General features: G+C 42.2%; 1 protein-coding gene across 1 annotated transcript in view; it reads left to right on the top strand.

Moving 5' to 3' along the window:
• LOC116382114 (adenylate cyclase type 6-like) overlaps nucleotides 1-12,913 on the top strand; it is a 32,070-nt gene extending 19,157 nt beyond the window's left edge. Inside the window, exons 5-24 of the mRNA XM_031844831.1 lie at nucleotides 49-170; nucleotides 1,905-2,016; nucleotides 2,304-2,431; nucleotides 2,671-2,829; nucleotides 2,958-3,099; nucleotides 3,291-3,419; nucleotides 4,875-4,903; nucleotides 5,143-5,290; nucleotides 5,416-5,513; nucleotides 5,648-5,735; nucleotides 5,877-5,993; nucleotides 7,244-7,393; nucleotides 7,546-7,715; nucleotides 7,918-7,950; nucleotides 8,030-8,059; nucleotides 8,171-8,303; nucleotides 8,693-8,956; nucleotides 9,123-9,327; nucleotides 9,519-9,643; nucleotides 10,971-12,913. Of these exons, the coding sequence (XP_031700691.1) occupies nucleotides 49-170; nucleotides 1,905-2,016; nucleotides 2,304-2,431; nucleotides 2,671-2,829; nucleotides 2,958-3,099; nucleotides 3,291-3,419; nucleotides 4,875-4,903; nucleotides 5,143-5,290; nucleotides 5,416-5,513; nucleotides 5,648-5,735; nucleotides 5,877-5,993; nucleotides 7,244-7,393; nucleotides 7,546-7,715; nucleotides 7,918-7,950; nucleotides 8,030-8,059; nucleotides 8,171-8,303; nucleotides 8,693-8,956; nucleotides 9,123-9,327; nucleotides 9,519-9,643; nucleotides 10,971-11,099 (2,511 nt within the window). The 3' untranslated portion in view covers nucleotides 11,100-12,913. The remainder of the gene's footprint in view (nucleotides 1-48; nucleotides 171-1,904; nucleotides 2,017-2,303; nucleotides 2,432-2,670; nucleotides 2,830-2,957; nucleotides 3,100-3,290; nucleotides 3,420-4,874; nucleotides 4,904-5,142; nucleotides 5,291-5,415; nucleotides 5,514-5,647; nucleotides 5,736-5,876; nucleotides 5,994-7,243; nucleotides 7,394-7,545; nucleotides 7,716-7,917; nucleotides 7,951-8,029; nucleotides 8,060-8,170; nucleotides 8,304-8,692; nucleotides 8,957-9,122; nucleotides 9,328-9,518; nucleotides 9,644-10,970) is intronic.
• The last annotated feature ends 1,754 nt before the right edge of the window (nucleotides 12,914-14,667 follow it).

The following is a 14,667-nucleotide window of genomic DNA, read 5'->3' as shown; positions in this document are numbered from 1 at the left end:
TCTCTCTCTCTCTCTCTCTCTCTCTCTCTCTCTCTCTCTCTCTCTCAGGAGCGCCTACTGCTGTCAGTGCTGCCAAGGCACGTTGCCATGGAGATGAAGGCTGATATCAATGCCAAGAAGGAAGATATGATGTTCCACAAGATCTACATCCAGAAACACGACAATGTTAGGTAAAGACGGATACATACATGCTTTCCACACAAGTGCGCTAACACACACACTCGGGAAGATGTCGGAGAGCTTGTCTGCTCTGCCGTCACTGCTAGCACCAGTGGCTTTGACCTCACTACGCTGACGGATGTGTCAGTTACAGAGTCACTCCAACAGCTATTTCCCTGGCAGCATGTATTATGCATGTTGTTGTTTATCGACACTGACAGCACCGGCTGCAGTACCGACATTGACTTAGGCACACTGCTGTGCTTTCTGTAGCAAATGATAGGAGGCAGACCTCAAGTTTGCTAGACCCCTGTCTCAGCCCTCGCCACTGGATTTCCCCTCCCGAGCGGGAATAACTCAATACTAAACAGGTGATTGAAACTCTCCATCTATTAGCCCAGCGTTGATCCCAGCTGTTGATGTTGTGGCGGGGGATGGTGGTAGAGGACAAGGAAAGGAGGTTGCAGCAGCCGTCTCCTGTTAGAGGTTATCCAAATAGGTGCAGGTGATGCACTTAGTGGAGTAATCTGTTGCAACGTCGCTGCTTTACTACGGTGTAAATTTACGGGAGCAATCCATTATCCAAGTTTAAAACCTGCTGTCTTTGTACCAAAATAATGCAAAGGTAATTTTGTAAGAGCTTCAACACCAGACAACAACATTAACGTTTTCCGATCCTGTTCTTTACATCACTAATGCTTTCCTATCCGATTGGTATGTATTACGGTCGGTCCATATACCCTCCTATGTATTATCTATAAGTTAAACTGGTTTATTTAGGGTGTGACTTTACCTGTAATTGTCATGGTCAAAAAAAATTCCAATCTGGCCTATAGAGGGTCAATTAACCCAAACTACAGAAACAAGCGCTTTACTCCTCGTAGTATCTGACCATTCAGAAAGGTTTGGGTTGTATTTGCCCGGTACAATGGTGGTGAATCCACCACTTGTTGATGGTGCTCACATAATTGAAAAATCACAATATCGGCAATAAAATGCAACGTCTTTCTCCAGAAACAATTTACTGTGTAAAATCCACAGATCACGCAGTCAGTTTTCTTTGGGACCATTTTAAAGTAGGTCCCAAAGAAGTAGTTCAAGTGGAGACTGTTTTGATATCTCAAAACTTGGATGAATAAATCAAAGAACGGCATGCCAGTAACAACATCCACTGCATGGCTAGATAACACGAGGAGTAAGTGAGAAAATATGTTTCCGTGTTGTGTAAATTGTGTGAACCGACCTTTTAAAGATGATCTTTTGTGGCTCGCAGTCTTGGTCAGGGTGGGAGATCCAGGTATAGGCTCAAGACTGCTGTAATTAGGCCAGTTCTCCCTGAGTGGATGACCTCAAGGGACCAACTGCGCCAACTGTTGCCTTCAACTGGAACTCAGAATGTCTGTGGTGTTGTTTATCCTCGCTTTTTATTGCTATCAAAAGTTAGCAATGCAAGGCATGCAGACAGGGGGACGAGGGGTGGTGTTCTCAGAGGGACCGGCTGGAGGAGGTGACCTACATTGGCCTAGATGATGAGAGCCAGAGCTGAACAAATGTCTGCCTCTCTCCCTCCCCTGCTCACATGGCAGCTGGACAGTGAGGAGGGAGGGAGGCGCTAGACCATGCTAACTAACTCTATACTTTATTGATTGATCCCCTCTGTCTCCTTTGTCTTTCTTTTCCTCTCTGTGCGTTTTGGTGACCCTCAACCTCTCCCTCGCTACCTACCTCCATCACCTCTCTTGCAGCATACTGTTTGCAGACATCGAGGGCTTCACTAGCCTGGCATCTCAGTGCACGGCCCAGGAGCTGGTCATGACGCTGAACGAGCTGTTCGCCCGCTTTGACAAACTGGCCTCGGTGAGCGCTGACAACCTGCCGCCGCCATTTTCGCAGCAGAACTTTGAGCCACAGTTGCTTATGTAACCGTACAGTCTGTTCCATTCGCTGTCAGAATGACAAAGCCAACATGATGTACTGGGGGGGGGGGGGGGTTACTTAAGCATTGTGTAAGACATCAATAAGAGAACACTTGACTGATGAGTAATCTAAATTATGTATAAAAATCTTTATATTTGGTACGAGCATGCTGTATATTAGCTGTAATTGAAGGCCTAATACTTTATGGGTGTGTCTTTGCTGCACAGGAGAACCACTGTCTGCGTATTAAAATCCTTGGGGACTGTTACTACTGTGTGTCAGGGCTGCCTGAGCCCCGGGCTGACCATGCCCACTGCTGTGTGGAGATGGGAGTAGACATGATTGAAGCCATTTCGTGAGTCAAACACACACTAATGCACACACTCAAAACGACAGCACACACACCTGTACAGTCATGTAGTAATACTCCAGTGAAGGTTAAGTTGAGATATCTTGCTTTGTTTATGTTACATGGGAGAACAGAAGAGACGCTGTGAACCTCGAAGGTGACACTATTTTTTTTTTTTTTTTTTTTTTTTTTTTTAATTTATTTATTTTTTTTACAATAGTGTGCATGTGGTTTTGTGTCTGCAGGCTGGTGAGAGAGGTGACTGGTGTTAATGTGAACATGCGGGTGGGCATCCACAGCGGGCGCGTTCACTGTGGGGTGCTGGGCCTACGCAAGTGGCAGTTTGACGTCTGGTCCAACGATGTGACACTTGCCAACCAAATGGAGGCCGGCGGGAAGGCAGGGTAAGCCCCTCCTACTCCACCTGCTACTGCACTGACATATTCTCCCATAGCCTGTTTTATTTCTTACACTGTGTGTGTGTGTGTGTGTGTGTGTGTGTGTGTGTGTGTGTGTGTGTCTGCGTGTGCAGGCGGATCCACATCACAAAAGCCACACTACAGTATCTGAACGGGGACTACGAGGTGGAGGAGGGATTTGGAGGAGAGAGGAATGCTTACGTGAAGGAGAACAACATTGAAACCTTCTTGGTGCTGGGCTGCAGCGAGAAGAGGGTTAGTACACACTCACTCTCACACACACACACACACACACACACACACAAACGTCCGTGATTACCTGCTTGACTTCCTCAGAACTTCACACTAGTGCCATATTTCACACAAACAATATAATGGCTTGTCACCTGGCATAGAAGTCCTTGTTTGTCAAAGCCTTTACTCTGGTGGGATCTCTTCACTTTCAGAAAGAGGAGAAAGCCTTGATGGCCAAGATGCAGCGGGCACGTGCAAATTCTGTCGAGGGTTTGATGCCACGCTGGGTGCCTGACAGATCCTTCTCCAGAACCAAGGAGTCCAAGGTCTTCAGGCAGATGGTGAGATACACTCAGGGAGCACTTAGCTGAGCACATGGCACATGTTCTTCTTGTCTATATCTGATTTCCTATGTCATCCTTTCCACTCTTTGAAGTCAAACCATAAATATCCTTTCTAATTATGTCACCATTATGTTAATATTAGATTATTTTCTGACACGGTCCTTTAATGATCACAGGCCTGTTGTTAGGGCAAAAGCCTTTCCAACTTTTTCATCAATATACTTCATACAAACACACTTTTTTCTCATAGAATCTCTGAAAACAAAAAGAAAATGTTGAACATGTTGTTACGCATGGTTCCAAGGATGGCAGTGTCTGAAATTTGGTACAGACATTCATGTCCCCCCACATGATGAACCGTCATAACTTTGGTGATCCTGTAGGGTTTCCTCTAGCACCATCATCTGGTCAAAAAGCCTGTCTAATACTTTTGATTTACAACCAAATACTTACAAAACTAATAACATTCTCATCAGCCTCAGCTGCACTTTGTGTCTACTGGGAATGTAACACCAAACTAATTATTACTTACAGGTAATAATAATGTTCCAAAGCTCTTCTGTTAGATACCTGTAAAGAATACCACGGGAGTCGAAGATAAGCTTTTATGAAACTTTATGTAGCGTTCAACAACAACTCTTCTGTTCTTTGTAACTCTTCTTTCAATTTCTTGGGGCCACAATATTTTTTCCCATTTACTTACATACAAATTAGCAAATGTTAGCACGCTAACACACTAAACTAAGATGGTGAACATGCTTAACAATACACCTGTTTAGCATCAGCATGTTGGCATTATCGTTAGTAACTGATCCTAAATGTAAGGCAAGGCAGGGCAACTTTATCTTTAGAACACATTTCATCACAGAAAAACTCAATGTGCTTTACATTTAAAAGTATCCTCACAATGCTGACAACATGGCTGCAGAGTCGAATAACTCATATAAATGTGAATTTGAGTGCCTGAAGGTGTTGAATGTGTACTGAACTGTATTAATGGTGAAGCCTAAAGGAGACAATAGGAATGTGAGAAGAAGTATTGATCTGGTCCCGTCAAACAAACAGGAGTTACAACAGGGCTCCCCGGGAATTCTCAGTGCGTCATATACTACTGAATCTGATGAGGCCACAGCTGCAGATGTTTCTCTTTCTCACTCTCTTTCATATCCTCCCTCTCTTAATGCTAAAAGTCTAATTTCCTTGTCTTTCTCACTTTTTCCCCCTCTCCTCTCCATCTCAGAGATTTTGAGCCCTCGGGGCAAAAAGGGTGTAATTTGAAGCCTCTGAGCATTAATTAAAACATCAGTCTGGCTCTCAGGGATTAGCTGTGCAGATGTCTGAGTCTCTCTGTCTATTTTTCACTTGTACTGTTGCTACACGATAATCTCTCTCTTTCCTGTACTTTCCCTGCTCTTAAGTCACATTTTCACTCGGTGTTTTTGTTTTTCTCAGGGCATTGATGAAGCATCCAGCAAAGACAAGTGAGTGTTTTGGCTCCAGTTTTTGTTATTAGGGGGGCTTTCGTTATTAGCGGTCGACTGGCAGACAGTCACTGTAGCGGTCTAACTGTAGAGCCCACTGTTGGTTTTATACAGTCAGATCCAACCCAGCACTAATACCATATTAGCTCTGAGTCATCCTGCCTGTCACAGCATAGGCCAACTCATACACACGGACACAAACACACACACAGTGACCTATTGTTCCATCTACCTCATAGCCGCTGCGCTCAGGAAGCCCTGAACCCTGAGGATGAGGTGGATGAGTTTCTTGGTCGGGCCATCGACGCACGCAGCATCGACCAGCTGAGGAAGGATCATGTCAAGAAGTTCCTCCTCACCTTTCAGACCGCTGAACTCGAGAAAAAGGTTGCTATTTGATCAGAGTTGGTTCAAAATCCACCCAAATTCCATTTCTAATAACCTGAATTGATGAATTCCTCTGTAATAATTGCGCTAGAAGGAAACTTATGTCATTGGTTTTCTATTTTCAGTACTCCAAAAAGGTTGATGATCGTTTTGGGGGATATGTGGCCTGCACACTCCTTGTTTTCTGCTGCATTTGTTTCATTCAGATTATCATTTTCCCAAAGTAAGTAGCTCTTTCTGGTATGTTGCCTTTCTCAGTTATACTGCATTGTGAGCAGGAAATGTGCTCTTGATTAGTTTATGAGGAGTTAACGAGAGTTTTACATCCTAATGAGCCTGTTTTCTTCTCTTCCGCAGAACAACACTTATGCTCGGTCTTTACATCAGCATCTTCATCATCCTCATCAACATCCTCTTCATCTGTGCCATCTACTCCTGCATCAAAGTGAGAAACAAAGGCCATCTCCTCTATATGATTTCTCAAGCAGATGTCTTCAGATAAGTCATTATCATATATCTTCAGCCAGCATCACTAATGGTATTAACTCTCTCTTATCTGATCTTCTCCTTGCTGTCTGTATTCAAGCTCTTCCCAGCTGCCTTGCAGACTGTAACCAAGAAAATAGTCCAGTCTCGTGCAAACAGCACACTGGTGGGGGTCTTCACCATCCTCCTCCTCTTCATTTCCTCCTTTGCTAACATGGTAGGGACTACAGCTCTTCATTTTGAAATTTTTGTTTCATGTAACAGTTGTGACTTGTCGTTGCAAGTTGTCCCCCACAATGACATCAGGGAAAGGGGCTACGAATCTGCCTCACTTCCATTTGTCTGTCCTTCCACTAATCACTTCATCTCAGATTTTGAAAAGGTCTCCGAGATTCTGCACCATGCTGGCATTTTTAAAATTAGACCAGTTTGCCTAAAGGGGGGGAGCTATAATTAGTCACTGTGACAGATGGGGTTGTAGAAATAAGTCTATTCTTAACCATCAGCTCTTTTTAATGTTTACCAATATTATGTAGATCTGTTTAGCTTTGTGTTTGTGTATGCGTAGATTAAAACCAGTTTAATGCTAACACAACTATATATGCCAATACAAATGCCATGACCAAGAAAAGTCATGAAGAGTATTAATTATTAATTCTGAAACCTTACCCATCATCAACATCAAATTTAATTTTTGAACAATGGTACATGCAAAACTGTCACCCACAGAAACTATGCTGTGACTACGGTTTAGAAAAGATGGTGTACTGTATGCAATGTGACCGTTATCTTTTATTCTATAAATACCTACCGTATGAGTCAGAAATTATTTTTAAGCTAAATTGAAGGCATTTCATATTCTTTGTCAAAACATTTAAAAATGACCAGAAATTACAAATATTTCAAGGATGAACACCAGAACACACATGTCTGATTACAGTGTTTACTGACTAATGATAGTCTTGGGCTGTTAATCGGCATCGCCATTATAATTGGAATTGTTTTTTTTTATTATTATTATTTACGTACTAGTTTGTTCACCAGAGAGCACTGACAACCTTTTTTTTTTTTTTTTTTTTTTTTTTTTTTTTTCAAATATAAAATGTCGAAAATGTAATCTAAATTCTAACCAACAACATAGTGATCTCTATCACAAATGTCGATGTCATGTGCAAATAAATTGTTATTCGATTTTCTTTACTCTCATAAACGATGTTGCCATCGCCCTTATCAACTCAGTACCAGTTGGGCTCTACTTTCATTCAATAGGGACAAAATAAAATATTGAAACCTTTTATAATTGTGGCTTTCTGTTTTCAGCATTACATTTGTGTGTGTGTGTGTGTGTGTGTGTGTGTGTGTGTGTGTGTGTGTGTGTGTGTGTGTGTGTGTGTGTGTGTCTCTCTTGCTGTTTCACTTTTACTGGCTGACAGTTAAATGACAGACTTTGGTGTCCTTTCCTGCCAGTTTACCTGCAGCAGAGAGAATCTGAAGGAATGTGTGGCCAACGAGCTGAACACATCGGTAAATCTCTGCCTGCTGCACAACCTGACCAAGACGGCAGAGGACGGTTTGACTCTGTGTTCGAGCCAGGCCATGCCCTGCCATTTCCCCGAGGTCAGTCCCATAACATTTTAGCGTGTGTGTGTGTGTGTTGTCCGTGTGTTCAGACAAATGCCTATGTGCATTTGTCTGTGTGCATGAAAAGTACGTTTGAATATTCACCCAAATATTCCTCCTCTTCCCTGGCTGTCTCCTCTCTGCTGCAGTATTTCAGCTACTGTGTACTGCTGACCCTGCTGGCCTGCTCCGTGTTCCTCCACATCAGCAGCATAGGGAAGCTGGCTCTGATGCTGCTCATCCAATTCACTTTCCTCCTGCTGGTGGAGTGGCCTCAGGTGGCCTTGTTTGACAACGCAGACCTGCTGGTCAACACCCTGTGAGTCCTCTGCTAGGAACACACACACATGCAATCACATACGGTACACTCACTCCTTTCAAACTGAATAGTTCAGCTCATGTGTCATAACACTGTGGTTTCGTTTGGACATGGCCTACTTTGATACGATAAGGTTTAGAAAAGACCTACTTTCTCATGTACCAGTTGGGCTCTATTCCTATTTTTGAATTTTTTTCCTCAGGCAATTACCACCTGTTAATGATTCCCTACAACAGTAAGTTATCTTATTTTGTACTCTCTTATTTCAATGACTAATATGCTTTGTAGACATGACTTTCTCTTCTCTTTTCTAGGCATGGTTTCAATGAAACTCCAGAACAGTGGTGAGTAGCTTTCATTCGATGAATGTTTTAGTGTGTGTCAGCTTTCATACATTTTACTCCGATGCAAGACACTCGGTCATGTCTCTTGTCAAACCCTCTTTTTCTCCTCAGCCCGGAGGGCGTGACCACGGTATACTTAAAGGTCATGACCCCTGTTATCCTGACGGTGTTTGTTCTGGCTCTCTACTTGCACGGCCAGCAGGTGGAGTCCACCGCACGCCTTGACTTCCTCTGGAAGCTGCAGGTAAATTAAACTTAAACTGATTAAACTGAAGCTACTTTTATTTAAACTCACCAAAAGGCCTTTTTCAGAACAGACATTTTCACTGGTCGTAGCAGGAAAAGCACAGGGTTGGTAATAACATTAATAGTTGCTCCGTTCTATTCAAGTGTCCCAGTAAGTCAGGACAGTGAGACACTGAGCCAGCATGCACAATACCAGGACCCTGAAACTGAAGCACTTAAATGGAATCCAGTCATCCTTCATTTTCTGTTTTACACTTGTGCTTTTCCTGCTGTGACATGCCAAACTATCTTGCACGAGAAAGACATATAGCAGCACATGACTACTTCAGGAATCCAGTTTTATGACAATGAGACTAAGCAACCACATCTCTCCCCGTCCCTCCTCAGGCCACAGAAGAGAAGGAGGAGATGGAGGAGCTGCAGGCGTACAACCGGCGCCTGCTCCACAACATCCTGCCCAAGGACGTAGCCGCCCACTTTCTTGCACGGGAGCGTCGAAATGACGAGTTGTACTACCAGTCATGCGAGTGCGTCGCTGTCATGTTCGCCTCCATCAGCAACTTTTCTGAGTTTTACGTGGAGCTGGAGGCGAACAACGAGGGAGTGGAGTGTCTCAGGCTGCTCAATGAGATCATCGCCGATTTTGATGAGGTGAGAAGAGACGAAAGTATGAGAGATAAAAAGATGAATGGAAATTGAATTTGTGTAGAAGGCATTTACTGAAAATGGTCAGTTGTTTTATGCTGCTTTTATCTGCCTATTCCTGGTTGTCTGTGTTGCTCTGCCACTACAACACGTTTGTGTGCCTTGTCTCTAGATCATCAGTGAAGATAAGTTTCGTCAACTTGAGAAAATCAAGACCATCGGCTCCACCTACATGGCAGCCTCTGGCCTCAATGACTCCACCTACGACAAAAAGGGCCGTTCACACATCCTGGCTCTGGCCGACTACGCCATGAGGCTTAGGGAGCAGATGAAATACATCAACGAGCACTCCTTCAACAACTTCCAGATGAAGATAGGTAAGTCTGGAAAGAAGCAGAGATTGGGCTTGAAGCGTTATCTGATAAATCTTCTTTGGCAATTGTTTAAAAAAAAATCCCTTTCTTGTGCAAATGAGAAACAGTCATCTACTTTCTTAGAAACAGCATTATAATTGAGTTAATATGGTGTAAGTAGCATGATGTAACATGGCCAGGTGATTTGTTCTCAGGGTTGAACATGGGGCCGGTGGTAGCAGGGGTGATTGGAGCCAAGAAACCCCAGTATGATATCTGGGGGAACACAGTCAATGTGGCCAGCCGGATGGACAGCACAGGAGTACCAGACTGCATCCAGGTACTGCACCCAAACTCCTCTCAGCACGACCTCAGCAGTTTGTAACTTTATGTTCTCAAGAAGCATTTAGCAGTTTGTTGCTCAGTGAATCAGCCAATGCAGAATACCAATCCAGTTATTAATAAAATGATGCTGTTGTCATTAGTCATTCAACATGAAAGTGTTATGTTTAGTGTTATGTTTACTCATACCCTATTATTAAAAAAAAAGTCCAATCTGCAGACATCTTTCCTCTAACCGAGAGATGTTTATCACTCTTAGGCATGTACTTTTGAAAGCATTGTTTGTGGTATCTGTCAGGGACCAAGTCATTTGATTATATTATATTCTGTGTAAAAGTTTCATAGAAGATACCAGTTCTACAGATATAATCAGTTTACAGTCCTTCAGTTTAAGGAATTAAGTTCAGACATCTGCTCTGCAGAAGTGCCCTTGAGCAACAATCCCTGTCAGTACCGGACATGCTGTTCTCTAGCAGAGATAGTGCTCTGAAGTCCTTCTGGAGGGGAGCATTATTCTATTCTTAAAGTCTTAAAGACAGATGAGCACTGTCAGTCAGGTTAGGAAAGTTATTTATACCTCTTATTCACGGTTATATAGTTGATGTTTACACTCATTTTGAAATGTGGGAAGAACACCAGCTTAGCTAAGAGCTGTAGTGAGTTGTTTTTTGCCCCAAATCAAATCCATAATTTGGCTGCTACAAAGATTACACTCAGAACAATGCTGCCATCTGTTGAACAGTATTCGCTACTGCAAATGAATATGCCTTTTACAATACACACTACATAAATAAAAGGCAACTGATGGATATTTTGGCTGTCAATAATTCTGTTGATTATTCTTTATTAAAATTTATTCATTGTTTAGACCATAAAATAAGGAAATACCCATCTTGTTCATTTCAACCAGCAGTCCAAACCCCAAATATGTTATTAACACAGATGAGCAGCAAATCTTCGCATCTGAGATGAGTCCAAAGATATTCAGTTTGCATTTAAAATAGAGAAACGCTCCCACCTTTGCAAAGCTGGAACGAGTGAATATTCTGAATTTACTATTTGCTTGATAAATAAGTCAAATGATTGTCAAAGGTGTTGCTGATTCATTTCCTGTCGATTGACTATTTGTTTCAGCCCTAATAGATAAGTAGATCTATTTTCCTCTACTGCTGTACGAAATGTACTACATTTTAAGCTTTTTATATCTGATCATCGCAGTCACATGAGGCAGATTACTCAATGTGAAACTGGGACTGACGGTGTTTCTCTACGGACGGGTTTAGCATCTCACATTCTGGGTGTCAAATGTCCATGTCCTCTCTTAGGTGACCACAGACTTATACCATGTGCTGGTCAACAACGGATACCAGCTGGACTGTCGAGGTGTTGTCAAGGTGAAGGGGAAGGGGGAGATGACCACTTACTTCCTCACCAGCGGTCCACCGGGCAGTTAACGACAGGCAGGCCGACCGCAGAGTGACTCCCACTGCACTGACAAGACAGAGACTGCAGAGAGACCGAGTGGTCAGCTCGGCGATGAGCACCGAAGCACGGTGCGAACACGCCGGGGGACAGAAGACGGCCGACAGAGACGAGCTCGGCCTGTCTGTATTTTGTCAAGTACTCAAGATGCACATATGTAGGACGTTGTTCATGTTCGAAAGGCTTTTTCCCAAGCTGCTCGAGAGATCACAAAGCCTAGTTGCCTTAGGACGGAAGCGACTTTGCTTGTGTTAATGAGCAATAGTACGAGTATTTCATCTGGAGTCGTTATTTATTTTCGTGCGGATGGATTTTCGTGATGACCTTGTAGAAAAAAGAATATATATACAATATACAAAAAAAACTGTTACTTAAAAGAAAATATGCAAGGACAACATCAAGGATGAAAAATGACCAAAGAACAAATGTTTGATATGAAGTACACCCTAATGATTCTGTTCAAAAGTACAGTAAACCGAAGTAATTTATTCATCTTTTGACAGCGAAGGCCACGGTAACGTCACTGTCGTTGATAGGGACAAACACTTTCTTTTGTTGTTGTGAACTTATTCATGAAGGAGAACACACGCACACATACGCAGATAGAACACACTCACAATAACCTTGGCTTGGACTTCTGTGTTTCTTATCAGGACCCTCTTTGTTTCTTTTAGCCTGTGATTAGCCACAGTCTGGCCACAAGGCGGTTTGTGGTTCACTGAAATGTGCAATTGATTACTCGCTCCCTGCAATGTACTTTTGGTTGAAGCCAAAAACAAGAAGTGTGAAATGAAGGAAGAAAAGTTGCATTAGTATCCCGGTACTGAAGAGAGATTCTGAAACTGTCATGAAACGTTTTGTATAAGTGTGTGTGAAGACCGTGTGTATGGGTGTGTGTGTGTGTGTGTCTGTGTGGGTGTGAGCACACATAGCTAAATGCTGATCTTTATCTAGGGGCATACTGTAACTTTTCACTGTGAGGTTTTTATGATACTGTATGACAATGCTTTCTTGCCAAACTGGTTGCTGCAAGGCATGTTTTATATTATTCCTCAGAGATGTGTCCATTTCTGATTTCTCGTGTCAAATCAATAATTTGAAGAGAGTTGTATCTACTGCGCCTTTTACTGGTCTGTGACTGATTTCACTCCCACCTAAATAAGCAAACGCCTATGAAACGTTTGTTTTGGATTGTGTTACAACGTGTGAACGTTAAGTGGATTCCTGACGGCTTCAGGATGAACTGTATGCAGGAATTCTCTGTCTGCTCACAAGTATTGCTTTGAGATTATGCAGTTCCAAAATCTGCATACTTCATGGACAATATTCACAACTTTACACAACAGTATTTGACCCGATCTGGTTATATTTCACACATGGAGGCTTGTTAACCCCCTAAAATTTGTCTTTTGAAACAATAATCATATGAATGTATGTAATAATTTCTATCTTTGTCCACAATTAAACTACTTCTGAAGGAAAACACTATACATTGCCTTTACATTGTACTAGAGGCCAAATTGATTGGACACCACGTTTGCTGAAAAGTGAAGGTGTATTTTACATTTTGACAAGCGTTACACCTGATGTTGCTTTCACTCACTTTTCTGTCTGAGCCAAAAAAAACGTTGCCTTAACAGGCTACAAAAAACACCCTCGCTTTCTCTGTCCTTGTGAAAGGTCAACTAAACACTTGTATTGTCCTTTAAAAAGTGTCAGAGTTTAAGAAATAGTGCAATGATTGACTTGATTAACTTACCCTTGGACAATAAATTAATAAATTGCCGTTTTTGCATTGATTGTGTTTATTTGTTTTTTTTATTTCTATTGAGGCTCTTGGATCTCTTCAGGAGCAGTGGTAGTAAAGTAGTGAACGGCTCAACCAGCTCTCATTTCAATCAGCAGTCTGCAATCAAGATTTCTCCCTGTGACAGTAACCTGAGAGAAGCCTCCGTCTCCTTTTCTGAATAAATCAGTCTACAGTTTCAAGAGGGTGATGCAGGAGAGAGTATTTAATTGCTTGCACATGAATAATGAATTTCTGTTGAGGTAATGGCAATGTTCACACACAGCACTCTATGCTGAACATTAATTAAGAGACATAAATTCGTCCTAATCCCTGATGAAAAAGCACTAATGTTACTGTAATAGGCTCAAGATACAGGGACTTGTTATGTGTGTGTACTACACTGTTGTCTACTTTTTCTTTTGTACACTGTGACTATGTATCTCATATTCGGGTGCATCTCAAAGAATTGGAATATCATCGAAAAGTTAATTTATATCATAAAATATATTAGTCTGGTTCAGTAGGCTACACAATCATGGGGAAGACTGCTGACTTGACAGTTGTCCAGAAGACAGTCATTGACACCCTCCACAAGGAGGGTAAGCAACAAAAGTTCATTGCTAAAGAAGCTGGCTGTTCACAGAGTGCTGTATCCAAGCATGTTGGTGGAAAGTTGAGTAGAAAAAGGTGCACAAGCAACAGGGATAACTTTGTGAGGATTGTGAAGCAAAGCCCATTCAAGAATTTGGGGGAGATTCACAAGGAGTGGACTACGGCTGGAGTCGGTGCTTCAAGAGCCACCACACACAGACGTATCCGGGACTCGGGCTACAACTGTCGCATTCCTTGTGTCAAGCCACTCCTGAACCAGAGACAACATCAGAAAGTAAATTTTGCATTTCATTTGGAAATCAAGGTCCCAGAGTCTGGAGGAAGAGTGGAGAGGCACACAATCAAAGTTGCTTGAGGTCCAGTGTGAAGTTTCCACAGCCTGATGATTTGGGGAGCCATGCCATCTGCTGGTGTTGGTCCACTGTGTTTTATCAAGTCCAAAGTCAGTGCAGGAAAGTTTAGAGCACTTCATGCTTCCCTCTGCTGACAAGCTTTATGGAGGTGCTGCTTTCATTTTCCAGCAGGACTTGGCACCTGCCCACACTGCCAAAAGTACCAATACCTGGTTGAATGACCATGGTATCACTGTGCTTGATTGGCCAGCAAACTCGCCTGACCTGTATTGTCAAGAGGAAGATGAGAGACACCAGAAACAACAATGCAGATGAGCTGAAGGCCCCTATCAAAGCAACCTGGGCTTCCATAACACCTCAGCGGTGCCACAGGCTGATCGCCTCCATGCCACTCCGCATTGATGCAGTAATTCATGCAAAAGGAGCCATTACCAAGTATTTTTTTTTTTAATTGGTCTTATGTAATATTCAAATTTTCTGAGATACTGAATTTGGGGTTTTTATTAGCTGTAAGCCATAATCATCAAAATTAAAAGAAATAAACGCTTGAAATATATAACCCTGTGTGTAATGAATCTATATAGTATATGAGTTTCACTTTGTGAATTGAATTGCTGAAATAAATTAACTTTTCGATGATATTCTAATTCATTAAGATGCACCTGTATATCCTATAGTCTATATAATTTCAACATTTTAATATGAAATAATATTTTTACCCAAATGTATGTATTTTTTGTATGTCTGCTTCGATTTGATTTGACTTTATCTATTTATTTTTCCTTT

This window comes from Anarrhichthys ocellatus, unplaced genomic scaffold (assembly GCF_004355925.1).
Source record: "Anarrhichthys ocellatus isolate YVR2014 unplaced genomic scaffold, GSC_Weel_1.0 scaffold5, whole genome shotgun sequence".
Classification (NCBI taxonomy): domain Eukaryota; kingdom Metazoa; phylum Chordata; class Actinopteri; order Perciformes; family Anarhichadidae; genus Anarrhichthys; species Anarrhichthys ocellatus.
The sequence above is the reverse complement of the archived record's forward strand: the minus strand, read 5'-3'. Positions and strand labels throughout refer to the sequence as shown.